This window comes from Myotis nattereri (assembly GCF_964212035.1).
Source record: "Myotis nattereri genome assembly, chromosome: 8".
NCBI classification, from domain to species: domain Eukaryota; kingdom Metazoa; phylum Chordata; class Mammalia; order Chiroptera; family Vespertilionidae; genus Myotis; species Myotis nattereri.
Window position 1 is genome coordinate 69604753 of NC_138083.1, and position 26836 is coordinate 69631588.

The 26836-nt window shown below is 43.0% G+C and overlaps 1 protein-coding gene and 1 pseudogene across 2 annotated transcripts; one reads left to right on the forward strand and one right to left on the reverse strand.

Annotated features, from left to right (window-relative positions):
- Window positions 1-1237: 1237 nt before the first annotated feature.
- Window positions 1238-26635, forward strand: LOC308522962 (eppin-like; the record flags this gene model as incomplete). The annotated part of the gene is made up of 4 exons (XM_081096566.1): window positions 1238-1250; window positions 1450-1581; window positions 3294-3461; window positions 26331-26635. 4 exons carry the CDS (start codon window positions 1238-1240, stop codon window positions 26543-26545), a joined length of 528 nt encoding a protein of 175 aa, XP_080952692.1. The 3' UTR covers window positions 26546-26635.
- Window positions 8248-9310, reverse strand: LOC308523630 (archaemetzincin-2-like; annotated as a pseudogene). The gene is made up of 2 exons: window positions 9302-9310; window positions 8248-9180 (listed from the first exon to the last, which is right to left on the reverse strand). The product of its transcript is annotated as an archaemetzincin-2-like (transcript).
- Window positions 26636-26836: the final 201 nt, after the last annotated feature.

Below are 26836 nucleotides of genomic sequence, written 5' to 3' on the forward strand. Positions count from 1 at the left end.
TCCTTCTAGAGAATGTCCAAGGATTTAGTCTGACTAACTTGTTCTCTCCAAGTAAGTAATGGGGTCTCAAGTAATAGAGTTACTTTTCACTATCTTAGCCTTGGTCCTGGGTTGGGAAAGGAGAGAAATATTTGGAATATTTCATCCTATTTCCCTCTCTGTTGAAGATCTCGTCTATGAATGCAAGAATCCAGAAAAGGCAACTCTTACTGCCCCTTTGAAGTAGAGGGTCTTTCTTGGGGGAAGGTGGGGAGGGGCTGGGAAGACTCATAGAATATAACATTTCTGGGAGGGTCTTTAGGAATCCTGGGAGCTTAAGGGGCCTTCCTCTCACCCCACACAAAAACAGCTCCCTTTCTTGGGACATCATCCCTATCAATTCCTGATTATTTCAAATACAGTCCTATAAAATAGTTCTGCACCCCAAACGGTTCCTTGACTTTGGGATAAAGGACAGTATCCAGAAGTTCCTTTGAACTTAAGACAGTAATATTCCATGACTATATAGTAATAATGTTAATTGCTAACATTTACAGAACACTCAGAAAGTAGGGATTTAAAGAGAAGGATCTGGAGTCAGACTTGGTGGGTCCAAATTCTGGTTTCACCACTTAGTAGCCATGTAATCTTGGGCAAGTTACTTAAACTCCACCTGCTTCAGTTTCCTTATCTGCTAAATGGGGATATTAATTAAACTATTATGGGGATTAAATAAGAGTTAATATGACTGTGTATTAGTTACTGTAATTACAGCTTTATATGTGTTGTCTCATTTCTTCCTCATAACTCTGTGAGGCTAAAACGATTTTACAAATGAAGAAACCAAGGCTCAGAGAGAGTAAGTGGTAAACCAAGAGTTAAGAATTTAAAAACCTAACTGTCTGACGCCAGGTTGAGTGGTATTAATCACTGTACAATACACCCCTCCCCCTCAAGAAGGAATTCCTGAACGGTGACTCCCTGACCCGGCCAAAATGACCAGATTAGCGCAGACCAGTGGGTTTTAACAGGGTGATTTTGCCTTCCAGGGGACATTTGTAAAGTCTGGAGATATTTTTGGTTACAACTGGGTGTGCTATTGGCATCTAGTAGGTAGAGGCCAGGGATGCTGCTAAACCTCCTACGATGCACAGGACAGCTCTTCTCTCCCATCAAATAATTATCCAACTGGAATGTCACTAGTATCAAGGATGAGAAATCCTACCTTAGGCGGGCTGGGCTGATGGTGGGACTAGGGATGGGATCAGAAGGTAGAGAGTGAGGGATGGTCAGGAAGGAAGGTATTGCAGGCAGTGCTGGGAAATACATGAGGACACCCTGAGGAAAAGGACTTCTGGGAAGAGCAAAGTAAAAGCAAATTTCCCTGACTCCCCAGAGTCGCCTTGGGTCTGGAGAAGATGGGCACTGTGCCCTCCATGACTCATGGTTGTAAAACTGTCTCTTCCACAGGGAGATGCCCCAGAATCCGAGAGAAATGCCAATTCAAAGAAAGGGATGAATGTTCGAAGAACAAAACCTGTCCGGACAAGAAGAAGTGCTGTGTCTTCAACTGTGGGAAAAAATGTTTAGACCTCCAACAAGGTACTATTCAGAGCCTCTGAATAACCAATCCTTCTACCCAAACCCTCACCGTCTGCCCACTTGGGCTGGCTTTGTCCCTGGTGTGCTAAGGGTAGGTGTCTGAGCAACACTGCTGGACTTGGGAAACAGGGGCTCTACATTCATCTCCGCCCCTAATATGATGTCTGACATTAGGTAATGTCTTCATTTTGTCTGGGCTTCGCTTTCCCCTGCAAAGGGGTGCAAGGGTGTGATGATAGTCTCTCGGCTAGTTTCCACTCTTACTCTTTCGAGTCCCCAGTGGCCATTGTTGGCCCACCATATACCAACATTGTTGTTGCAAATGGCATCATCTAGCTTCTTGCTCTAGAGTGCCTGCCTCTCTGCCTAACTTGGTAAATCTAAGAGCACCAGCAAACCTCCTCTGACCACTTCAGACTAGTGCCAGTTGGATACTGGAAATATCAGGGGAAACACTTTGTAAAGTATATGATTGTCTAACCACTATGCTGCACACCTGAAACTAAGAAAGAGTGGCAGAGAGGTAGGCTGTGAGGAAGTGAAAATCAACAGGACTTGACTGTTCAGCTGAACTAGCAGTTTAGTTCAGACCTGTTTTGGTTTGCCAGGGCTGCTGAAACAAAGTTCCACAGACTGGGCAGCTTTAGCAACAGCAATGTATTGTCTCACTGTTCTGCAGGCTCGAAGTCCAAGGTCAAGTGTTGGCAGGGTTGGTTCTTTCTCAGTTGTGTGTGAGAATCTGTTCCATGCCTCTCCCCGAATTTCTGGGGGTGTGCTGGGAGCAGTTGGCATTCTTTGGCTTGTAGACCTCTGTCTGCAGCTTCACATGGTGTTCTCTGTGTGTGTCTCTGAACAAATTTCTCCTTTTTCTAAGGACATTGGTCATACTGGATTAGAGAGGCACCCTATTCCAGTATAACTCAACTCTATTTCCAAATAGGGTCACATTCTGAGGTACTGAGGATTAGGACTTTAACATATAAATGGGTTGGGGGGTGAGGGGATGCAATTCATTTCATAACAGGAATGAAACTAACCACCAGAAGAAAGGGGGCTTGACCATCTGAAAAACTACTCTCGCCTTCCCTGCATTGGACTTGCACTTTACTCATGATCACATAGTCTCTTCTTGGCATGCTGTGGAAGGCAGAGTAAATGGCTTATAATTTCTAATTTCCATATCTTTTATTTATTCAGGGCATGTTTTTTGAGCAGCTACTCTCTGCCAAGCACTGTGCTCAAAGCTGCACATTCAGATACAGTCAAAGAGCTGGCAACTTAGAGGGCCATGAGGGTGGTTCACTTGCCCTCAGGACAGCCCTGGGCAACACGCAGGGTGAGACTTTGCATTTCCATTTTACAGAAATGGGAGTCGAGAACAAGAGAGGTAATGTGGGAGGTCGATGGGCAGACACTGAATTAGGAAAAGAACCTTGAAGCCAGAGTCTCCTCACTCAGGGGAGACAATGAGGCCAGTGACCAGAAGGGAAGGGAGATACCGATGTTTCCCAGGGAGGCAGTTGCCCAGACAGCTCCACTTTACGGTCTCCCTGGAATGTGCACAATACATAAATGGGGCTGGGCCCCACGGTGTGATCAGGTGAAGAGGAGGCGGCTCGGTTTTATCCTACGGGGGTTGCCAAAGGGACAGTAACAGTTGTATTTTTTCCAGGTGGGCACTCTAAGTTCTCAACTCTGGGATCTCCCTGCAGATATATGCAGTTTGCCGAAAAATCCTGGTCCCTGCATGGCTTTTTTTCGTCGTTGGTGGTATGATAAGAAGAATGATACCTGTTCCATGTTCATCTATGGTGGCTGCCAAGGAAACAATAACAACTTCCAAACCAAAGACCTGTGTCAGAACATGTGCTCCAAAAAACGTGAGTACCAAGGGCCTCGACCTCCCATCCTCCCCAGGGCCACGTGGGAGGTCTGGGTGTTGGCTAGTCCATCCTAGGATGGCTGCATCCTTGGCACAATCAGCTTCAACCAGGAGGTAAGAATATATCTCACAGAGGGTTGGACAGGGGCTTAGTGGGAACTGAGACTGGGAAAAACGTGGTCATGAATCAAAGCTGGCAAGTATGAGGAGTGGAGGGAGGGTGCAGATGTGGTGAAATATCAGAGACCCAACTTCAGAGAGATCACATGACACCCAACCTAGCACTGGGCATATTGACCAACCACCCAGGCCATTAATTTCCAGACCATTAATTTCCTTATTACAATGTTTTGCTAGTAATCCACATCCATTTTTCCTCTAAGGAGATGTATAACTTCCCAAAGTAAACTCACTTCTGTTTAATGTCCTGTGGAAATGTTCAAACACAACTTCAAGACTAGTTCTGAAGATAAGCCCAAGATGCTCAGCTGGTCTTGGTCTACATTGTCAACAGGCTTCTAATCCTGAATGTATATGGATTAACTGGAACACCACCAGGATTTGGCTCATGATTCAAGGCTCTGTCTGTGTGCCCGATCGGCACTCTAAGTTGGCTTCCTCTGTTCCACTCCCAGCATTTCAAGGCCTTATCCCTTCCCAAGACTAAACCCCTGGATCTGCTTCCCCCTTCTTCCGTTTCAGTCTCTTTTCATATAAAATATCCTGTTTTGATCCCATTTCTAAAGTCCAACTTCTAGCACCCCCTGTTTATACCTTTGTAGCTCCCAATTTTTCCCAATAAAATACTGGTTGATCCTGTGCCTCTAAGGCTGAATGACTCACATCTATTGGTACATTATGGTTTGTGGAGAGTAAAAGCTTACTGAGGCTTCTCAAGACACCATTAAAGGGAGTGAAGAAAATCAGAACCTTGAAAATTGATACCCCAGGGATATTGGTATTCTCCTCTGTTTCTTCAAAAAATTGCAAGACCCTTTTATGATAAGGGCTCCTGGGCATTGCCTTAGCTTGGATACCCCAGTAACTGATCCTAGGACATGGGTAAAAGGGCATGGGTAAAAGTAGTTTATTTGGGAGATAAATGTGAGGAGTAGGTAAGTGATATAGGAAAGCGAGGAGTTGATAATGAGCTGGTTACCACGGTGCAAACTGTAGCTTAATTCTACTGGAGACCTTCCACAAGATCATGTAAAACATGTCTCCATCTGTAGTTATAGGGAAGCTGAGGTGTGTATCCACTGATTCCCGTATCCTCCTGGATGTCTGGGGGGGGGGGGGGGGGCATGAAATCCCTCATTCTTCCAGGCTGTTCTGTATGGAATCTGAGCAAGCTCCCAGGAGAAGGAAAAAACTCTCAGCAGAGAAGTAGAGACTCTGATGCTTGACGTGGAAAGCTATCAATATGCACTAGATCAGCCGTGGGCAAACTACGGCCCGCGGGCCAGATCCGGCCCATTTGAAATGAATAAAACTATTGAAAAAAAAAGACCGTACCCTTTTATGTAATGATGTTTACTTTGAATTTATATTAGTTCACACAAACACTCCATCCATGCTTTTGTTCCGGCCCTCCGGTCCAGTTTAAGAACCCATTGTGGCCCTCGAGTCAAAAAGTTTGCCCACCCCTGCACTAGATATTATTCAGCCATAAGAAGGAAGGAAGCATGAATACATGCCACACTGGGTGGACCTCAAAAACATTACGCTAGCCGAAACCGGTTTGGCTCAGTGGATAGAGCGTCGGCCTGCAGACTGAAGGGTCCCAGGTTCGATTCCGGTCAAGGGCATGTACCTGGGTTGTGGGCACAACCCCAGTAGGAGATGTGCAGGAGGCAGCTGATCGATGTTTCTCTCTCATCGATGTTTCTAACTCTCTATCTCTCTCCCTTCCTCTCTGTAAAAAATCAATAAAAACAAAACAAAACAAAACAAAACAAAACAAAACAAAAAACATTACGCTAAGTGAAAGAAGCCAGTCACAAAAGGCCATACACTCTATGGTTCCATTTATATAAAATATCCAGAATAAGCAAATTCATAGAGGTAGAAAATAGATTAGTGGTTGCCAGGGGCTGGAGTAAGGCTGGGGGAAAATGGAGAGTGACTGCTAATGGTTATGGAGTTTTCTCTTGTGACAAAAATGTTTTGGAACTAATAAAGGTGATGGTTACACGACATCATGAAGGTAATAAAAAGCCACTTAAGTGTTCACTTAAAATGGTTAATTTTATATAATGTGAATTCCATCTCAATTATAAAAAATGGATTAGAAAAAAATGTACATTAGAATTGCAGCTGCAGGTGAGCTGAGAATATGTCTTACTGATGCTTCAAGCCTTAAATTGGAAAGTTCAATGGAATAATCTTCAGGCCCCACCCATTGATGCAGCTGGTTCTGAGGTCATAACTGACACTTATTTACTATTTACTATTTCCCTCCTGCTTCACCTATTCCAAATTGAACCCGATGATAGAAGTTCTCCGTTAGCCCTACCATTCTCTCCTGCTTTCAAAGTATCATGATTTTGATAGGCACTCTGAAGATTTGGTTCAATCTGGAATCAACCTTCTCCTCCCTTCCATGCTATTCGTGGCAATAGCTTTACTCTTTGACGATGGTTAAAGAAAAGGGATGGCCCAAAGAGAAGAAAGAGGAAAAGGACCAGAGGGAAATAGAAGGGCAGGGAGAAAGAGACCCAGACCCTGAGAGACTCACAGAAAAAAAAAAGAGAGAGAAAAAGACAGGGACAGAGTAAAAGAAAGAGGCACAAAGAGAAGAAAATGAACAGCGTGAGAAAAACAAGCAGACAGAAAAATAAACACGCCAGAAGAGTAAGTTCTGAAAGAAAGACAAGACCTGGGATACTCTTGACCTCCAAACTCTCCCTGAAAAATGAGAGACCTTGGAATCGAACATTCCCTCTGCTAAAGGCGTTTAGAGGCCCCCGAAAAACTTTCTCTCTCTGGTTGACCAGACAGCCAGAGAGCCTCCGCTCACTTGAGGACTAGATGCTGCCTATCAGGAGCCCCTTCCCTCAGGGTTGGTGCTGTGGGTGTCAGCTAGTCCCATTCATGGCCTCGGGGACTTGGCGTTCCTTGGAGGAGGGAGAGTAGCTGGCTGGTCTCCAGTGACGTGTACCTCTTGGAGTGCTAAGCTGTGTCCGGGCAGACAAAAGCTCTGAGGCTGCTGCTTAGCCCTTGTTCTTAGTTTTGGTGCCACCAGCCAGGCCAGCCCCTCCTAAAATGGGGCCCTCAGGACTTCTGTCAATACTGGTACCATTCATCCTCCTGGGGGGTGTCCAGGAACCTGGGCTGGTTGAGGGGTTCCTCAGTAAGTATTGGGGACTCAGTGCTCCCAGTGGAGAAATGGAACTCAGCTGGGAGGAAGGAACAAAGAATTCTACCCCTGAGAAATGCTTCCCCCCATCTCAGCCTGGGATCTTGGGCGGGAAAGAGGGGAGATATTTGGAGTTTTCTTTTCAGGTAAGATGCCTCCAGGAATGCAGGAAACAGTCGGTGGCAACTGACCCCCCCACCCCCACCCCCACACCATCATTATGAGAGATTTCACTTCCTGAAAGTGCCTGGACCTGGACCTCATGAAACAAACTAAGGGAACTGGGAAGCTTAAGGGTCTTTTCCATATGAAAGGCCACTCCCCCTAGCACTACCCTTTCCCTTGCAGGCCCCAAAAGTCTTCCCACACCCACAGGGGATCCTTGCCTTTGGGGTAAAGAATGGTCTCTGGAAGTCCCTTGAAATGCTGAGATATGAAGACCCTCATAATTAGCAGCTAAAACATACAGAGCATTCAGACCACAGTGGAGCCATACTTCACAGGTTCAAATCTTGGTTCCACTTCTTAGCAGCTGTGTGATGTTGGGCAAAGTTCTCCTAACTTCCCTGTGCTTTAGGTTCCTCTGATATAAAATGTGAATATTTTTATATTTGAAAATACTTATACCCCAGGCAAAAGTACTACAGATTTATTGTTGAAAGTACTACAGATGTCCCTTTCTCCCCTCTCCCCTCCCCCATTGACCCCTGCCTGCCCACTCCTGCTCTCCCCACTACCCCCAGGCCTTCATGGAACTACTGTCTGTCTCCATGGGTTATGCATATATGCATATAAGTTCTTTGGTTAATCTCTTCCAGTCCTCTTCCCTTTCCTCTGAGAATCATCAGTCTGTTGCATACTTTTATGTCTCTGGATCTGTTTTTCAGTTTATTTTATTCATTAGATTTCACTTATAAGAGATCATGTGATATTTGTTTTTCTCTGACTGGCTTATTTTGCTTAGCATAATACTCTCCAGGTCCCTCCATGTTGTCTCAAAGGGTAAGAGATCTTTCTTTTTTAGACCACAGCTTTTTTATCCATTCATCTACTGATGGGCAGGCACTTGGGCTGTTTCCAGATCTTAGCGATCATAAATAATTCTGCTATGAACATAGGGTTACATAAATTCTTTCTAATTTGTGTTTCAGGCTTCTTAGGATATATTCCTAGACGTGGGATCACTGCATCAAATGGCAGTTCCATTTATAATTTTTTGAGGAAATGACACACTGTTTTCTATAGTGGTTGTACCAGTCTGCCTTCCTACCAGCAGTGCACTAGGGTTCCCTTTTCTCTGTATCCTCGCCAGCACTTGTTGTTTGTTGATTCAGTGATGGTAGCCATTCTGGCAGGTATAAGGTGGTACCTCATTGTCATTTTTTTGTTTTTGTTTTTAATGTGCAAATTTTTATTTTAATTACTCCTATTTGAAGGTTCTTATTTTTGGACAACAGCAAGGCATTTCATTATCCACTGTGTAAAGGTTCCCACAGGGCAAATGCACATTATTCTCACGACTATGTTTTGGAGTGACTGGTGAGTCAGCAGATTCATCATCAATCCACCTTCGTATCTTTCTACAACATTGAAGCCAATAGCACACTGCAACTTGTGTAAACAGACAGGGCACGGATTTAGGGGGCACTGGTCAGCTTCTTCCAAGTGCTTGTTCTAGGCATGCAATCCACTGGCAGGGTCGAAGTCCAAATATGTGTCTAATTTCATGTACTAAAGCCTTACAGGACTGAAGCAGCAAAACATCAGTCATGTCAGGAGTATAATAGTTACCAAACACCGAGTAGCCACTTGAAGATTGTTTTCTGCGACACCTTCACGTTGCCTTCATAGCCTGAGCTGTAGAAATCACTGCCATAGCTTACAAAGCTGAATATCCCCACATCATCTGTCAGAGAGGCCTGTCCAAAGACAAAATTTCAGGAGTCTCTTGGGTGAAGACGTATCCTTGTTATTCCCGCAACACAGAAGTCATCCTCAGCTTCCTTCTTTTTTAAGAACTTCAGGATGTGCCCTGCATGTATTTGAAGGTTTTGTATATTATCATTGACTGTAAAGGAACAACTCGTTGCAGAGACAGGAACTGGTTCTAGGCATTTTACTGTCAAGCCATAGAAAATTGCTTCACAGTAGCCTTTGAGCCATTTAATAGATTTTTCACTGATAATTCTGGTGTTTCCTAGAGATCCAGTGCACTGTATATAAATACTGTGTTTCTCTGGAGAAGGTATCTTTCTGGAAGGATCATTTGAAAACTCTTCAAGGTCTTGGGGAGGCTCAGGATGAGAGGTGATCCAATCTGATGGAGAATGCAAGGTAATGGGTCCAAAGAGATCACTGGCTGGTTGGAAGTCTTCGTTCATCAAACACCACTCTGCAGCATCAACCTTCTCCTACTGGGACACAAGCACTGGGTTCTTTGAGATGAGAGCTGTTCTAAGTGTCTGTTCCGAGTGCCATACCGTTTTCATAATGACAGGTCTCTTCCATTCACAACATGTTTTAGATAGAGCTTTCATCCTTCCTTTGCATGGGTCAAACAGCAGTTCTACCATGAGGCTCACAAGAACAGGCGTGTCAGGGCCTGGTCTGGAAGGTGTTGTGCGGGGGTGCCTTCACCCGCACCCTGCCCGGCCTGGGTAACACCAGACCGCCTGCCTACCACAGTGGCCTGTGCACTTCTCCTCATTGTGATTTTAATTTGCATCTCTCTGAAGATTCGTGACGCTGAGCATTTGTTCATATGTCGCTTGGCCATTTGTATGTCCTCTTTGAAGACGTGTCTATTGGGTCCTCAGCCCATTTTTTAATTGGATTGTTTGTCTTCCTTTTGTTGAGTTTTATGAGTACTTTATGTATCTTGGAAATTAACCCCTTATCTGATGTATCATTGGTAAACATGTTCTCCCATTCAATGGGTTTCCTTTTCATTTTGATGCTTGTTTCTTTTGCTGTGCAGAAGCTTTTTATTTTTATGTAGTCCCATTTGTTAATTTTTTCCTTTGTTTCTTTTGCCCTAGCTTCTGTATCAGTGACAATTCTGCTGCCTGAAATGTCTGATATTTGGCTGCCTATGATTTCTTCCAGGATTATTATGGTTTCACATCTTACATTTAAGAATTTTATCCATTTTTTTAGTTTATTCTTGTGTATGATATAGTTGGTGGTATACTTTCTTGGGTGTTGTTTTTTTTTTTTTACATGTCCAATTATCCCAATTATTGAAGAGATTGTCTTTACTCCATTGTATGCTCTTGCCTCCTTTCTCAAATATTAATTGAGCGTAACAGCTGTTCTGTTCCATGGATCTACTAGTATATGCCTATTCTTGTGCCAGTACCAGGATGTTTTGATTACAGTGGCTTTGTAGTATAGTTTGATATTGGATATTGTGATCTCTCCAACTTTGTTCTTCTTTCTCAAGATTGCTATGGCTATCCAGGGTCTTTTTAGGTTCCATATGAGTTTTTGGAGTATTCTAGATCTGTGGAATATGCCTTTGGTATAGTGTCTTCATATGGTTTTGGTTAGAAGTGTTCCTCCCTCTTGGATCTTTTGGAATAGATTGAGGAGGATAGATGTTAGTTCTTCTTTGAATATTTGGTAAAATTCCCTTGTGAAGTTGCCTGGGCCAGGGCTTTTGTTTCCTGTATTTTTATTACTGCTTCAATTTCATCAGTTGTTATCAGCCTATTCAGGTTTTCTGATTCTTCCTCATTCAGTTTTGGATTTCAGATTATATTTTTCTAGGAATTTGTTCATTTCATCCAACTCATCCACTTTGTTTGCTTATAGCTGTTCAAAGTATTTTCTTACAACAATTTGTATTTCTGTGGTGTCAGTTGTTACTTCACCTCTTTAGTTTCTGATTGTATTTATTTGGGTCATCTCTCTTTGTTTCTTTTTTCTTTTTTTAATCCTCACCCAAGGATATTTTTCCATTGATTTCTAGAGAGAGAGAGAGAGAGAGAGAGAGAGAGAGAGAGAGAGAGAGACCTGCATGCACCCCTACTGGGGCTAGGGAACTTGCAACTGAGGTACATGTCCTTGACCAGGAATCAAACCTGGGACTCTTTGGTTCACAGGCCGACCACTCTATCCACTGAGCCAAACTGGCCAGGCCTCTCTTTGTTTCTTGATGAGTCTGGCTAAAGGTTCATCAATCTTGTTTATCTTTTCAAAGAACCAGCTCTTGGTTTCATTTATCTTTTGTATTTTTTTTAAGTCTCTATGTCATTTATTTCCACTCTGATCTTTATTATTTCCTTCTTTCTACTTGCTCTGGGATTTTCTTGTTCTCTTTCTAATTCTTTAAGATGTAGGGTTAAATAGTTTATTAGAAATTGTTTTTTGTCTCTTGAGATAGGCCTATAGTGCTATGAACTTCCCTCTCAGGACTGCTTTCGCTGTGTCCTATAGATTTTGGGTTGTTGTGTGTTCATTTTAATTTGTTTCCAGGAAGTGTTTTTATTTCTTCTTTGATCTCATTGGTAACCCATTCATTGTTTAATAACTTGCTATTTAGCTTCCATGTGTTTGAATGTTTTGGGGCATTTTTATTGTAGTTGAGTTCTAGTTTCATGCCATTGTGACCTGAGCAGATGCTTGATATGATTTAAATTTTCTTGAACTTGTAGAGACTTAGTTTGTGTCCCAACATGTGGTCTATCTTTGAGGATGTCCCATGTGTACTTGAGAAGAATGTATATTCTGTAGCTCTGGTTGAAATGTCCTGTTAATTAAATCCATTTGACCTAGTGTGTCATTTAGTGTCCCTGTTTCCTTGTTGATATTTTGTATGGAAGATCCATCCAGTGATGTCAGGGGTGTTCAAGTCCCTTACTATGATTGCTGTCAATCTCTCCCTTAAAGTACTCCAGAAGTCTTTTGTTTGTTTGTTTGTTTTGTTGTTGTTGTTAATCCTCACCTAAGAATATTTTTCCATTGATTTTTTTTTTTTTTTTTTAGAGAGAGTGGAAGGGAGCGGGAAAGACCGAGAGAGAAACATCAATGTGAGAGAGACACATCAATCAGTTGTCTGTCACACATGCCCCACCTGGGGCCAGGAATTGAGCCTGTAACCCACGTACATGCCTTTGACCAGAATCAAATCCAGGACCCTTCAGTCCAAGGGCTGACACTCTATCCACTGAGCCAAACTGGCTAAGGCCAGAAGTTTTCAAAATATATTTGGGTGCTCCTATATTAGATGCATATACGTTTACTAGGGTTATATCCTCTTATTGTATCAGTCCCTTTAGTATTAGGAAGTGGCCTTCATTGTCTTTTGTTCTGGCTTTCATTTTGAAGTCTATTTTGTCAGATGAGCATTGCTACCTCAGCTTTTTTTCCATTTCCATTTGCATGGAAAATTTTTTCCATCCCTTCACTTTCATCCTATGTGAGTCTTTTGTTCTGGGGTGGGTCTCTTGTAGACAACGTATATATGGGTGACAAAGCTAGAAAAGCAATTGGCAGGTAATATGTTTTCTTATCCATTCAGCTACCCTATGTCTTTTGATTGGAGCAGTTAAGCCATTTTACATTTAAGGCTATTATTGATAGGTATTTATTTGTTGCCACTTTTATTCTTTATGCCTGTGCTCCTCTCTCTCTTCTTACAACAGTCCCTTTAGCATTTCTTGCATCACTGGTTTGGTGGTAATAAACTTCTTCAGCCTTTTTTTTTTTTCTATGAAGCTCTTTATTTCACCTTCAATTTTGAATTATAGCCTTGCTAGATAGAGTAGTCTTGGATTCAGTCCCTTGCTTTTCATTACTTTGTATACTCATGACACTGCCTTCTGGCTTGAAGTGTTTCTATTGAGAAATCAGCTGGAAGTCTAATGGGAGCTCCTTGTAGGTAACTTTCTGTCTCTCTCTTGCATCCTTTAATATTTTTTCTTTGTCTGTAACATTTGGCATTTTATTTATGATGGGTCTTGGTGTGGGTCATTTTGGGTTCATCTTGATTGGGACACTCTGTGTTTCTTGGACTTGTGTGACTTTTTCCTTTACCAGGTCAGGGAAGTTTTTCTGTCATTATTTCTTCCAACAGGCTCTCTATTCCTTGCTCAGATTCTTCCAGCACCCCTATGATGTGGATGTTGTTACATAGTATGTTGTCCCAAAGCTTCCTTTAACTCTCCTCCTGCTTTTTAATTTTTCTTCCAATTGCTGCTCTAAATGGGTGTTTTTTTCTATCCTGTCTTCTAATTCGCCGATTCAGTCCTCAGCTTCTTCCAGTCTACTGTTGATTCCACCCAGGGTATTTTTTATTTCAGCTATGTCATTTTTCATTTCTGATTGATTCTTATTGCAGGTCCATGCATCCAGGTGGGCCATGTGCCAAGATGGCTGGGTAGGATGTGCACGCTGCTTGTCAAGGCAGCAGGGTTGGCCCTAAAATGTGAATATCACTAGGGCTTGCCCATAGAGTTGTCATGAAGGTTAAGGAGAAAAATACAAGTACATAGTAAGCACTTCATTAATATCAGTTATTATTATTATGCCTGAGGCAGCCTGCCAATTGCTTTGCTAGCTTTGTCACACAATCATCAAAACAATCATAGGCAAATAAGGGAATAGAGGATCAGAGATGGTGCCTGCCATACCAAAGATTGCACAAAATTCAGAAACTCGGCCATCTAACTCCAAAAATGGGAGCTCAATCACCGAAAGCTCTAGCACCTGCTCCCACCGCACCCTCCCTCAGGGAATGTCCAAACACAGGAAGGTTAAGTGAACAGAACAGTCCTAGGGGAGAGTGTCCTTTAAAACTTTGTGGGTGGTGGGTATAGGGGAGAAGGCTGAATTTAGGGATTAGATGGTAAATTGTGATGGGGTGGAGATGGGGGCAGCAGTGTGCCAGTCATAAGCCCTCTGAAGATCACTACTTTCTGTGGACAATGAAGTGAACAAACTTCCCTAAGTCTGCAGTGGTGCCCTAGACCTGGGAATGGTGTTCTGGCCCCTCAAAGTCCTTTCTCCCCTCCCCTTAGACACGTGTCCCAAAATCAAAGTACATTGTGATACGAACGAAATAAACCAATGTCGGAGGAGAACCAAGATGGCGGCATAGGTTAACGCCGGAGTTTGCTGCTTTGAACAACTACTTCAAAAGTGAAACTAAAAGACGGAACGGACATCACCCAGAACCACTGGAACGCTGGCTGAGTGGAAGTCCTACAACTAGGAGGAAAGAGAAACACATACGGACACTCAGAGGAGGCGCAGTGCTGAAGTCAAATTCTGAGGTGCGGAGTTCGCGGAGTGGGCTGGCGGCGGAGGGCGCGGTTGGCGCTTTCAATCCGGAGGGAGTCGAAGACTCTGAGCTCCAGATCCGGGCGAGTCTTTAGGGACCCAGACTCAAACGGGAGAAGCGGGACTGCCTGGCTTCGGTCAGAGCGAGTGCAGCTTTCTCTCCGAGCTTTGCAGCGGGTGCTGGGACTCAGAGAGACAGAGCCCCTGGGGACAGGACTGAGAGCCGCCATAACTGCTCTCTCCGGCCCACCCTGTTGATCCTGTGCGACCCGCCCCGCCCAAGCCCTGCACAGAGGCATTTGCCGGATAGCCTCAGGCAAAGGCTAGATTAGCACCTCCCTAGAGGACAGAAGTTCTCTCACTGCAGACACAGCTGATTCTCATAGCCACTTGGCCTGGAGGTCAAACCCTCCCCGGAATTAGCTACAACAATCAAGATTTAACTATAAGACCACGAACAAAGACCACTAGGGGGTGCACCAAGGAAGCATAACAAAATGCGGAGACAAAGAAACAGGACAAAATTGTCAATGGAAGATATAGAGTTCAGAACCACACTTTTAAGGTCTCTCAAGAACTGTTTAGAAGCCGCCGATAAACTTAATGAGATCTACAAGAAAACTAATGAGACCCTCGATGTTATATTGGGGAACCAACTAGAAATTAAGCATACACTGACTGAAATAAAGAATATTATACAGACTCCCGACAGCAGAACAGAGGAGCGCAAGAATCAAGTCAATGATTTGAAATGCGAGGAAGCAAAAAACACCCAACCGGAAAAGCAAAATGAAAAAAGAATCCAAAAATTCGAGGATAGTGTAAGGAGCCTCTGGGACAGCTTCAGGCGTACCAACATCAGAATTATAGGGGTGCCAGAAGATGAGAGAGAGCAAGATATTGAAAACCTATTTGAAGAAATAATGACAGAAAACTTCCCTCATCTGGTGAAAGAAATGGACTTACAGGTCCAAGAAGCGCGGAGAACCCCAAACAAAAGGAATCCAAAGAGGACCACACCAAGACACATCATAATTAAAATGCCAAGAGCAAAAGATAAAGAGAGAATCTTAAAAACAGCAAGAGAAAGAAACTCAGTTACCTACAAGGGAATACCCATACGACTGTCAGCTGATTTCTCAACAGAAACTTTGCAGGCCAGAAGGGAGTGGCAAGAAATATTCAAAGTGATGAATACCAAGAACCTACAACCAAGATTACTTTATCCAGCAAAGCTATCATTCAGAATTGAAGGTCAGATAAAGAGCTTCACAGATAAGGAAAAGCTAAAGGAGTTCATCACCACCAAACCAGGATTATATGAAATGCTGAAAGGTATCCTTTAAGAAGAGGAAGAGGAAGAAAAAGGTAAAGATACAAATTAGGAACAACAAATATGCATCTATCAACAAGTGAATCTAAGAATCAAGTGAATAAATAAACCGATGAACAGAATGAACTGGTGATTAAAATAGAATCAGGGACATAGAAAGGGAATGGACTGACTATTCCTGGGGGGGAAAGGGGTGTGGGAGATGCGGGAAGAGACTGGACAAAAATCGTGCACCTATGGATGAGGACAGTGGGTGGGGAGTGAGGGCGGAGGGTGGGGCGGGAACTGGGAGGAGGGGAGTTATGGGGGGGAAAAAGAGGAACAAATGTAATAATCTGAACAATAAAGATTTAATTAAAAAAAAAAAAAGAAATAAACCAATGTCTAAAGAGCAGACAGTGCCCAGAGAAGATGAAGTGTTGCAACTTTAACTGTGCAAGGAAATGTTTAAACCTCAAACAAGGTAACTCAGAAATCCTCTGAACTATCCCATGCCTACACACCCTACCCCCAATCTCTGCCCACCTACACTGACATTACTAGACCACTTCCCTGGTTCACTGATGGCTGGTGTCTGATCAAGAGTCTGGGTGCATCTTTTAATTAATACAAATCCTGGATTTGGAAGGAGGGGGTGTTGGGAGTCATGGGTTTTATTTCTTTTCTGTTCATATTTAGGTATGTGATGTGGGTAATGGAGTTTTTCCTTTATGGGACTTAGTTTCCCATCTGTAAGAAAGATGGGAGGGGGGAAGTGGGCATTAGATCACATTGTCTCTTGGCTGCTTTTCTGTGATCCTCTGAGATGCCAAATAGCCAGTGAAGTCCCATCAAATGCCAACAGAGAGCCAGGTGATAGAATAGTTATAAGACACAGGTATATAATTTTTATTTCCTGGTTGTGCTTTTTCTAGGCCTCTTTGTCTATATAAATCCAAAATGCCTTCCCTAACCACCTTTGTCCTTCACTCTTTCCTCTCTGCTCATATAATTGAACTCTAAAGAAGACCATCAAGGAATACTCATCCATTCATTCATTTTACAAATATTTACTGGTTCCCCTGACACCAATGATAGGCTCCACTTGCTCAGTGTAGCCAGGGAACTCAGTAAAGTTTTTCCAGGTAAAAAGATCCACAATTTAAGACCTGTGAGGTCTTAAATGATACGGTTCTGAAAAAAACAACACAAAAAACCCTCTCTTTATTCCCCTTAGCACTATGTACAAAACATTTGCTCTATAAATGTTTTTTGAAGTTCAGGATACATTTGATTTTTAAAAATATTTTTAATTGATTTTTAGAAAGAGGAAGGGAGAGGGAAACATTGATATGAGAGTGAAACATGGATTGGCTATGCCCTGTATGCCCCCTACTGGGGATCAGCTTGCAACCCAGAATGTGTCCTGATCAGGAATGAACCAGTGACTTTTCAGTGCAGAGGACGATGCCCAACCAACAGAGCCACATTGGCGATTTTATTTTTATTTATTTATTTATTCATTCATTCATTCATTCATTCATTCATTGTGTGTGTGTGTGTGTGTGTGTGTGTGTGTGTTTTACTGTGAACATTCCTGAAGCATCCACTCAGTGCCTAATTATCTTAAAGGAACTGGTGTACCAAGATGACATAAGGCACAAATCTCACATTCTCATGGAGGAGTCAGAAAATACAAACAAGTAATTACATAGAAGTGGCAAATGTGTGTGCAAGACTGAGAAGCAATACAGAAAGGCAAGGAGTGAAGCATGGAGCCGGGAAAGGCAACATAGAAGTGTGTGATGACTGAGAAGTGTTTGAATAATGAAAAGGGATGTACCTGGTGGGCAAGAGAGAGGTGGACACTCCAGGCATATGCAAAGGCATGGAGGCGTGTAAGAGGCCACTCCTCCATGACTTTGCACATGTCTGAAATGTTCTCTAGGGAGGCAGGCACCCAAACTGCTCTACTCTGTAATCTCCTTGCAGACATATGCAGTTTGCCAAAGGTAGTTGGCCCCTGCCTGGCCTTCTTTCCACGCTGGTGGTATGATAAGGAAACTCAGGCATGCTCCAAATTCATCTATGGTGGTTGCCTAGGGAACGATAACAACTTCCAATCTGAATCTATCTGCAAGACCATCTGCAAAAAAAAGAAAGTAAGTCCCACAGGTCCCATTTCCCATGCTCACCTGGGCTACCCTGGGAGATCTGGGTGTTGGCTGGTCTGTTCTAGGAACTTGGCAGGTTTGGGGCTGATATAACCAATTCAATCAGGAAATAAGAATGCACCTTTGAAGGGGTAAGTGGAAGAAAAAGAGGGTGGAAAGGGAAGCAGTAGTCAAAGTTGGCAAGTATGAGATGAATAGAGGGTACATAGAAAGCTGAAGTGGTGAAGGGTCTGAGACCAAGTCAGAAGAAGGCCCAGTAAATAAGCGGCACCATGAATCAGTCAGTCACTCCAGGACATTACTTCTCACCAAACCTCATCAACAATTCTCTTCCCTTTCCTTCTTAAGCTGATTATAGCTAGGACAACCACATGCTACATTGATGACATGAAGATACTTTTGAGAGCAAAAGGAAATACCATTAATTATGTTATTGGGAAAACGGACATAAACTGGGACTTTAATGGAAAACCAGAACATGTGATCACTCTCTGAGCCCCTGAAGTCACTCCACTTCTGTTTCCTCTTCCTGTGAAAAGATGCCAAATGATCTTATCTCAAACACTTCCACACCTTTCTTCTCTCTTTCTCAGGCATATATCTTATCTCTGTTTCTCCTAAATGCTAAGGATCCTGGCGAGACTTGCAACCAGGGGAGCAGTGGGCAGTGGCAGCGCATCCCGGGCTCATCCCCTGAACCTGTCTTCAAGGCTCCCTTTTCTCTGACTTTATAATGAGCTAACAGAAGCCCCACCTAGGCTCACTTCTGTCACTGATATTTACTTCTCAGGGAGTACACACTGGCCTGCATGGCTCACTTCTTTCCTATTATGTTCCTATAGAGCCAAAGCAGGACACCACTTAGGCTATCTCCTGCTGCTTCTTCTACCCTAAGCCCTTCATTTGTTTCACCTTCCCCAGAATTAATAAGCATACTCTAAAAATCACACACACACACACACACACACACACACACACACACACGCAGATCTTACCTCTCTTTTTCCATTAACTGCAAGACTTAGTTCATATGGGGATTAAAGTCCAAGTATCTCACCCTTTTCTTTTCTGCTATCTCACAGGGTCGTGGTCTTGGGTAGGATAACCTAAGCTGAAACCACCTCCAGAATTTGGCTCATAATACAGCTCTCTCCATGTGTGCTTGACTGATATCCCATATTGGTTTTTGCTGGCCAAGTCTCCGCTGCCAAGACCTTGGCTGTTCCAAACACCAGTCCCCAGGATTTGTTTATTCCTGCAGCTCAGCTTCTCTTCAAATATAATGCCCATCGCCCTTTGACCCTATGTCTTCAACTCTCGGGCCCCCATTTATCCGTTGGAAGCCTCCAGTTTTCCCTAATAAAGTGCTCCGTGAGGTCTGATATCTCTGAGGCTGAATAATTCACATTTGCTCCCTGGTGCAGTTTTTGGAAAAGAGGTCATTGGATCTCCTGGGGACGTCAAAAGAGGGAGAGAGGAGTAGAAAAATCCTGCAAATTGAGAACTCTGGTAACACTGTTTCCTGATAAAATTGTCATAAGAGGCTTAAGAATGGAACCAGAGCCGATTCATGTTTTGTATGGTCTAAAGCTTATAAAGTTAGGGGGTTCATTTCATAAATAAATACAAATTAAAAAGTGAATATTCTTCAAATGAGAAAGAAAATTGCAACCAATTGCAAATTTTAAAAAGCTAACAAATACCACATGTTGCATAAGATCCATATAGATTAATTATTAAGTTTTTACATATATGACAGCAATTCTACAAAACTCAATTTCTGTGGAAAGATAATTCAGTCTTTTGTTGAACATGGTTGAACAAAAATTATTATACTTTTATTTTGGTTGTAGTTGGGATGCATACAATAGAAGCATGAATGCACAGCCATACTTGATATTTGTGTCCTAAAAACACGAGAATTTAAATTCTCTTTTGCACAGTTCCATCAAGAAGCCTAGTTGGGCCGAAACCGGCTTGGCTCAGTGGATAGAGCGTCGGCCTGAGGACTGAAAGGTCCCAGGTTCGATTCCGGTCAAGGGCGTGTACCTGGGTTGCGGGCACATCCCCAGTGGGAGATGTGCAGGAGGCAGCTGATCGATGTTTCTCTCTCATCGATGTTTCTAACTTTCTCTCTCTCCCTTCCTCTCTGTGAAAAATCAATAAAATATATTTAAAAAAAAAAAAGAAGCCTAGTTGGGACAGGGTAGGGTGCAGGACTGCTCCTCTCAGGATCTCAGTTTTCTAACCATGAGTTGAAGGTGGTGGACTAGTGTCAAAGAATACTTCTAAATTTGAGAAGATAAGGCAGCTCAGGAGCCCTGCCCAATTTGATAAGTACCTGGGGCTTTTCCAACCCATTGGTGCTTCTCAATCCTTGCTTGGGGTTGAAGTACATGAGTGACTGGAACAGAATCATCCGTCCTAGGGGCTCATGAACCAGAGAGGTCCTTGGAAATAGCCAGAGTGTGCCCTGTAGTCGGTAGTATCTGCTCACCTGCTGAGAATGAGCCCAGAGCCCTTGTGACTGAGTACAGGGAACTCCATGCCTTATTAAGACCTCAGGGAAAGATGCTGCATGTCTTTGTTAATTGTTTGTTCATTTCTCCGCCCATTAAAACCTAGGGAACACCTCCAGTGGAATCTTTTGGTGTTATTCATGGTGCCATGCAGACCTGAGATCCCCCTCATCTTCCTCTCCTTTTTAGTCTCACCTCAAAGCTTCCTGCAGAGCCAGAAATGCCCAGAGGAAGCTGTGGATGGTTTGAAAATTCAGGAAATGTCCAAGCTGAGGATATTAGAGAGCCCCACCGGCCCAAATAACCCTCCTTGTTTTTTTATACATGTACAAATGGAAGCTACTAGTAGGAAATAGACATCCAAGATACACAGCAAATCAACAGCAAAACTGGAGCTAAAATCCAGGTTTGAGTGTAACAAGGTGTTGCCAGATCCCACAGCCTTGTTGGAAATCAGGGTGGATATAATGGCTACTTGTCACTTTGTTGTTTTAATATTCAGCATCTCTTTTTTTCATTTTTTTAAAATTCTTTTTTAAAAAATCTTTATTGTTGAAAGTATTACATATGTCCCCTTCCCCTGCCCCCCAATATTCAGCATCCTAATGCCATTCCTACAGTTGAAGAATTCCCTACCATGGGGAGTCTTTGTGTAAAGTAACACCAGTGTTCCATTATGAAAGTTGAAAGGCCAGACTCTCACTCTATTGGTCGGGTTTAGTAATGGACACAGAAACCATACTCAGTATTTCAAGAGAAAATGTAATACTGAGATTTGGTTACATGATTATTGGGAGGATCTGGGCATTGGAAAGAACTGGAGCTTGTGTAGGAATCAGAGAGAACATTTTCTCCAAAATAACAGGATAAAGTGAGACTAGTTCCATGAATAATGGAAAAGGCTTTGGGCTTGGGCATCTGGATTCTAATGCCGGCCCAGCCATTAATTTCTAGGGGACAATAAGCAAGTCATTCTTCTCTCTGGGAGCCAGTTACCATACTTGCACCATTGGGAAAGAACAAACAAAGGACCTTCCTCACATCACTGGGGCACTTCCTTGGCTCTCATCCTTACTGGCCCCAGTGATGTTCAAAATATATCAGTGGTGTTAGTGATGGGAAAAGTGTGGACCTGTGCCCAGCAATAGGTGATCCAGTAAAGCACTGTAGACCACACACGTTCCAAGAAGACCTGGGAGTCCAAGCCCTTGTGCTATGTCTGCCTCTCATCAGGAGAGCGGCACTCTAGGGCAATAACATATCAGGAAGGGAGAACTGAGTCAATATAACTGTTATTGAGACCTGGGTTTTGTGTTGGAAGGACAGTTTCCTCTCTAATTTAATAAGTACTGCTATATGAACTGCTGTAAGATATCTCAAACAACTTGAGCAAGTCTTCTGAGGAAGATGGGCAAACATCATAGAATCTTTTCAATTCATTGTTTGCCATTGAGCAGGTCAAGGATTTTTTTCTGTAGCCAAATCATGTAAGTGGCTGACCAATACCAGTGCATTAAAAACTCAGAGATAGAATCTTTAAAAAACTGAATTAAAATAAAATGAAAAGTCTCAATCAAGGTGACTCTGATATAAGTTCAGGACTACTGGTCTAAAACTCTTCTGATTTAATATCACACATCTGATTTATATAATTTCCTTGGGTCTTGGTGTCCTCATCTATGAAATATGCAAAACAATAAAACCAGTGTCATAGAGTTTTTAACAAGCACACAAGATGAGTTATGTAAAATGTGCATAACATACTGCCTTGGATGTTAATGTTCCATAAACAATAAAGATTAGTATTATTGCCCTAACCAGTTTGGCTCAGTGGATAGAGTGTCGGCCTGCGGACTGAAAGGTCCCAGGTTCGATTCTGGTCAAGGGCATGTACCTGGGTTGTGGGCACATCCCCAGTGGGAGGTGTGCAGGAGGCAGCTGATCCATGTTTCTCTTTCATCAATGTTTCTAACTCTCTATCCTTCTCCCTTCCTCTCTGTAAAAAATCAATAATATATATATATATTTTTTAAATGATTAGTATTATTATTAGAACAAACACAGTAAAAAAAGGTAGGCACCCCTTTATGATATCAACTACTCAGATGCAAACCTTGTAGGGTCACAGCTTCCAGAAAAGGGGTCAACCTGGAGCTTCCCACTGTAAACAGTTTCCATGTCCTGTGAATAAAGCTCCAGGCTCCTGGGTTCATAGACCCTTTCTCCCTCCTCTATTTATATTCAAGCTCTTTGGCATAGAGTGCTAATAATTATCTTCTGTAAAAATTCCACTTGGATTTCAGAAGATATAAATTAACTCTCCTCTTAAAGTAATCAACCTTATTTTGCTCCCTACACATTTATTTTGCATATAAATAAGGTAAAAAATAGAAATAAACTTTCTTAGTACGTGTATGCTTATAATAAATGCATTTGTTATATGTATAAGCAAGTCCTCTTTCTAAGTCCCTGTTCCCCTGTTCTGTAAGATGAAGATGATGATAATATCTCTCCCAAGGACTTTTTTAGAAGAGTGTAATGAGAAAAGGCAGAGAATCCTCTGACATATTGTTGGTGTTGAAGTGATGTCAGTTTCCTTCTCCCTTCTAGAAAAGATAAAGGTTTTGTGGAGTTTAGAATCTGACTGGGAAAACTTTATTCTTTCACAATCCCACCCACATTTACTTCCCCATCTCTACGCCACCCAAATCAATGGATCTCAATCAAAAGTAATTTCATTCTTTACACACATATATGGTTGACATAGGGTTTGTAAGACTCCTATGATGAGTACAAGTGCTAAATAACTAGCAAGAGCCTCCTGCTAGTTTCTCGAATGTGCTTTTAATAAATCTTACACTTGTGCTCCATGTTCTGGAATGTTAGTAACCTTACCACCCAAATCACCTGAGGAAGAGCCAAGTCACTGAGATGAGGCCAAAGATCCCCCAGGGCAACCCAGGTACAGAGTGGTTTTCAAAGGCCAGTACCTCCCACTCCACCCACAAGGCCTGTTCAGCCAAATAAGTACATCAAATACATCAAATAAGTACAGGCACATCTCATCAAGCACTGCCCTCACTGCATGGAGTCCTTATCGCACTCCTCATGTTGGAAATATTTTTATAATGAAAAAACACTTATATCCATAACTCTTCTGCAGGGTTTCTAACTGTGGCACTATTGACATTTGGGGGCAGCTCTTTCTTTGTTGTGGGGCTATCCTGTGCATTGCAGGATGGTTAGGTTAGCAGCATCACTGGCCTCTGCCAGTAGGCGCCCCCATCCCCCGCAAGTTGTGACAATCAGAAATGTCTCTAGACATTGCCAAGTGTCCTGGGGGGTAGAATCGCCTCCTCCCCAGATGAAAATTGCTCTTCTGAATTGTGTTTTAAACGGTCAGTTTTCACTTCCTGGTCAGCTGCTCTAGAAGAGGGAGCAATGTGGGAGCCCTCTTCCAAGAGCACCGGTAGGCAGCCCTGCCTTTCCTCTGTTGGAATGGCAACTGCCAGTCTGTTCGCTCCCTGGGGACCTCCTTCTACCATTATTTTGGTTTCTGACTAACAGATTTGATAATCCAAGAGAGCTAAGGAAAGAGACAGGAATAATAGTAGTGGACCCAATAAAGTGCAAAAAAAGATGTATCACCGAGATGTTGAAATGCAGGCTTTTAGAGGAGTCTTAAGAAAATAAAGGCAGAGGAAGCAGTGAAGGTGAGGAGGCCATGAGAGGGTTGACCCACCATTATGTGAACTATAGTTTGGAGAAGCAATGTCCAAGGAATGAGTATCATCATGGCTGCAGGGGATTTAAAGAGAAAGAAGGAAGAGTTACCACTAATATGCAAGGATGGGTAACACATTTCTATAGATAACAAGTATGGTTCTAACCTAGTTTGCACTCCCATTTCCAAAGATTATCATACACACACACATCTGCAAATGGCATGTGTCTGTGTGTGCATTTATAATATATGAAGCATTTGTATATCTATTGAACACTTGTGCAGTTCTCGGAAGTATGCTAAACCAGTATCATTAATCTCAATGTATAGATGATAAACTGAGGCTCGGAGAGATCATATGACTTGCCAAAGGTCAAGAGCACCTGAACTCAAAAGCACTACCTTAGACTTCATATCCCACACTCACTATATCCCACCAAAGCATGCCAGCTTTGCCTTTTAAAAAATCAGATCTCTAGAGCAGGGGTCCTCAAACTACGGCCCGCGGGCCACATGCAAATACAAATATTGTATTTGTTCCCATTTTGCTTTTTTACTTCAAAATAAGATATGTGCAGTGTGCATAGGAATTTGTTCATAGTTTTTTTTTTTTTTAACTATAGTCCGGCCCTCCAACGGTCTGAGGGACAGTGAATTGGCCCCCTGTTTAAAAAGTTTGAGGACCCCTGGTCTAGAGTCTAGAGGATCTGGGAAAGGAAGAGGGTGGGAATGTGCTGGTTCCTGGCAATTGAGGTGTGTCTATAGACAGATGATTCTCTAAACCAGACAAAGCTGGCCCCTTCTACACCACAATGTTGCTCTCATAATTCCCTGGGAGACTTCAGGTGAGAGGGAGGAAGCAACTAAAACCATGCTTAGCACGTTAAGTGTTTGATGAATGAATGAATAATACGAGGGCATTGGAGCTGGACAGACGAGGATCCCAATCCTGGCTTTGAAACTCACTATCCATGTGACAATGGCCAATGAACTTTAACCTCTCTTCGTGTACAAATTGGGGGTTCTAAGCCTTGTAGGAATCCTGTGTGGGTTCAAGGGAGGTGATATGCGAAGAGTAGTTTCTATGATGCTTGGGAAGGTAAATGCACTCAATAAATGGTACTTATTGTTTTATTATTGTTACAGCAGCTTCCACCCTTAAGTGTAATAAAGTGGCCTTGGATAGAGGCCAAAGATCAGACAAGGTCAAAGAAAAAAGTCAGAGATGTGCTTTGGCTGGACACTCTGTCCCAGGGCTAGCCCAAACTCGTGATTAACAAGAGTTAGGGGTGAGTGAGCTGAATGTGGAGCCAGACTTCTCCCGATTGGTCCCCCTTCTCCCTAAAATGCCAACCTCAGGCTGGGCCACTGGCTGGGTGGCACCATGCAGCTCCGGATCGCTCTTCCATTTCTTCTATTTCTCACCTTCAGCCAAGAGTTTCAATCGGAAGCAGGAACAGGTTGGTATGGAAGTGGGAGCTCCAAGAATAGATTGGGAATAGGGGGGGGGGGGCGGCAGTACAAAGAGAGTCTGTTCTTTATCTCATAACGTAGGGAGTCAATTCAATTCACTTCATCAAATATACATGTTGGGTGCATGCAGTGTGCCAAGTACTGTGCTAGGTGCTAAGGCTAAAGTAATGAGTGAAGCAAAAATCCTGCCTTTTGTGGAATTTATATTCCAGTGGGAGGGAGACAGACAATACATAATACACATAATAGATGATAAACGTGCTATAGAAAAGAGAAAACCTAGAGCTGGGTAAAGGGTGAGATCCCTGCTCTCAAGAGTCCTCTTGGTCAAGGAAGGAAAAGAATGATTGAGAGCAGCTACTATTTACTGGTGCTTTTCTATTTATCAATGCTTTCCATAGGTTATCTCTAAGCCTTTGGTGCGTCTAACGTGTGAATATTACACCCCCATTTTACATGAAGGAATCTGAGTGCCAAAGATACAGGTGATTTGTCTAAGATCACACAGCTAGAAATCTGAATAAACTTTGAACCCCACTCTCGGATTCTAAGTCAGCCCTTCCATACAGGGTGTCTATTCTAAAGAATGAGGAGGAGACAGGAGGTGGAAGCCTGGGAGAGCTTACTCATCAAATCCTAGAAAATCAGATCTGAAAGGATGCTCAGAGATGATGGAATTCAACTCCCTAATTTTAAAAATGAAGAAATGAAGATTTGGAGAAGTTGATACGGTTATCCCACAGTAATAAGTGGATTTGAATCCACTAGAACAGGATTCTCAAGTCTGGGGGTTTTAGCACAGCAGTCTACTTCCAGAAATGAAAAATCTCAATTTCTGTAGAGATGGATAAGGCCATTGCTGTGTGGGCCAGATGAGCTGGATGGGAAGAGGTACAGAGCTCAGTTGCTGTGTATAGCCTCACAGTTGTGCCCATGGCCATCCTAGCCCCTGGCATATGAGCATATGGGCCAACAAGGGAAAGGTTTTGATAAGTTTTGCTGATATCAACCACTTTCTCTATTTAGGCCAATCGACTCACCATCAGAATCACCAACCGAGTGTCTCCCCAGAAGATTGCAAACTTCCAATGGAAAAGGGCCCTTGTCGAGCCAAACTCCCACGGTGGTTTTACAACTCATCAACTTATGGATGCATGCTGTTTCACTTCGGAGGCTGCAATGGCAATGGGAACAACTTTTTGAAGAAAGATGCATGTGAGAAAGCGTGCAAGAACATCTGATTTCCTCATAAGAGCACAGTATTCCCTGGAGTCAGGATTGCTCTATGGCAATAAAAGGTGTTTTTGTGAACATGAGATGCATTTCTCCGCACCAAATTTATAGTCCTTGTTGTGTTCTTAAAACTACTCACCTCTGTGCCTGAACTTCTATAAATATGCACGTGATCAGCCAGAAGTGGGCACCTGGCCAGGGGGGCTGGGGCTTGTGATCAGCTGGAAGCTGGCACATGAACAGGAGGTTGGGGGCACTGATCAGCAGGAAGGGGCACCAGGACGGGGGGGGGGGGGTGG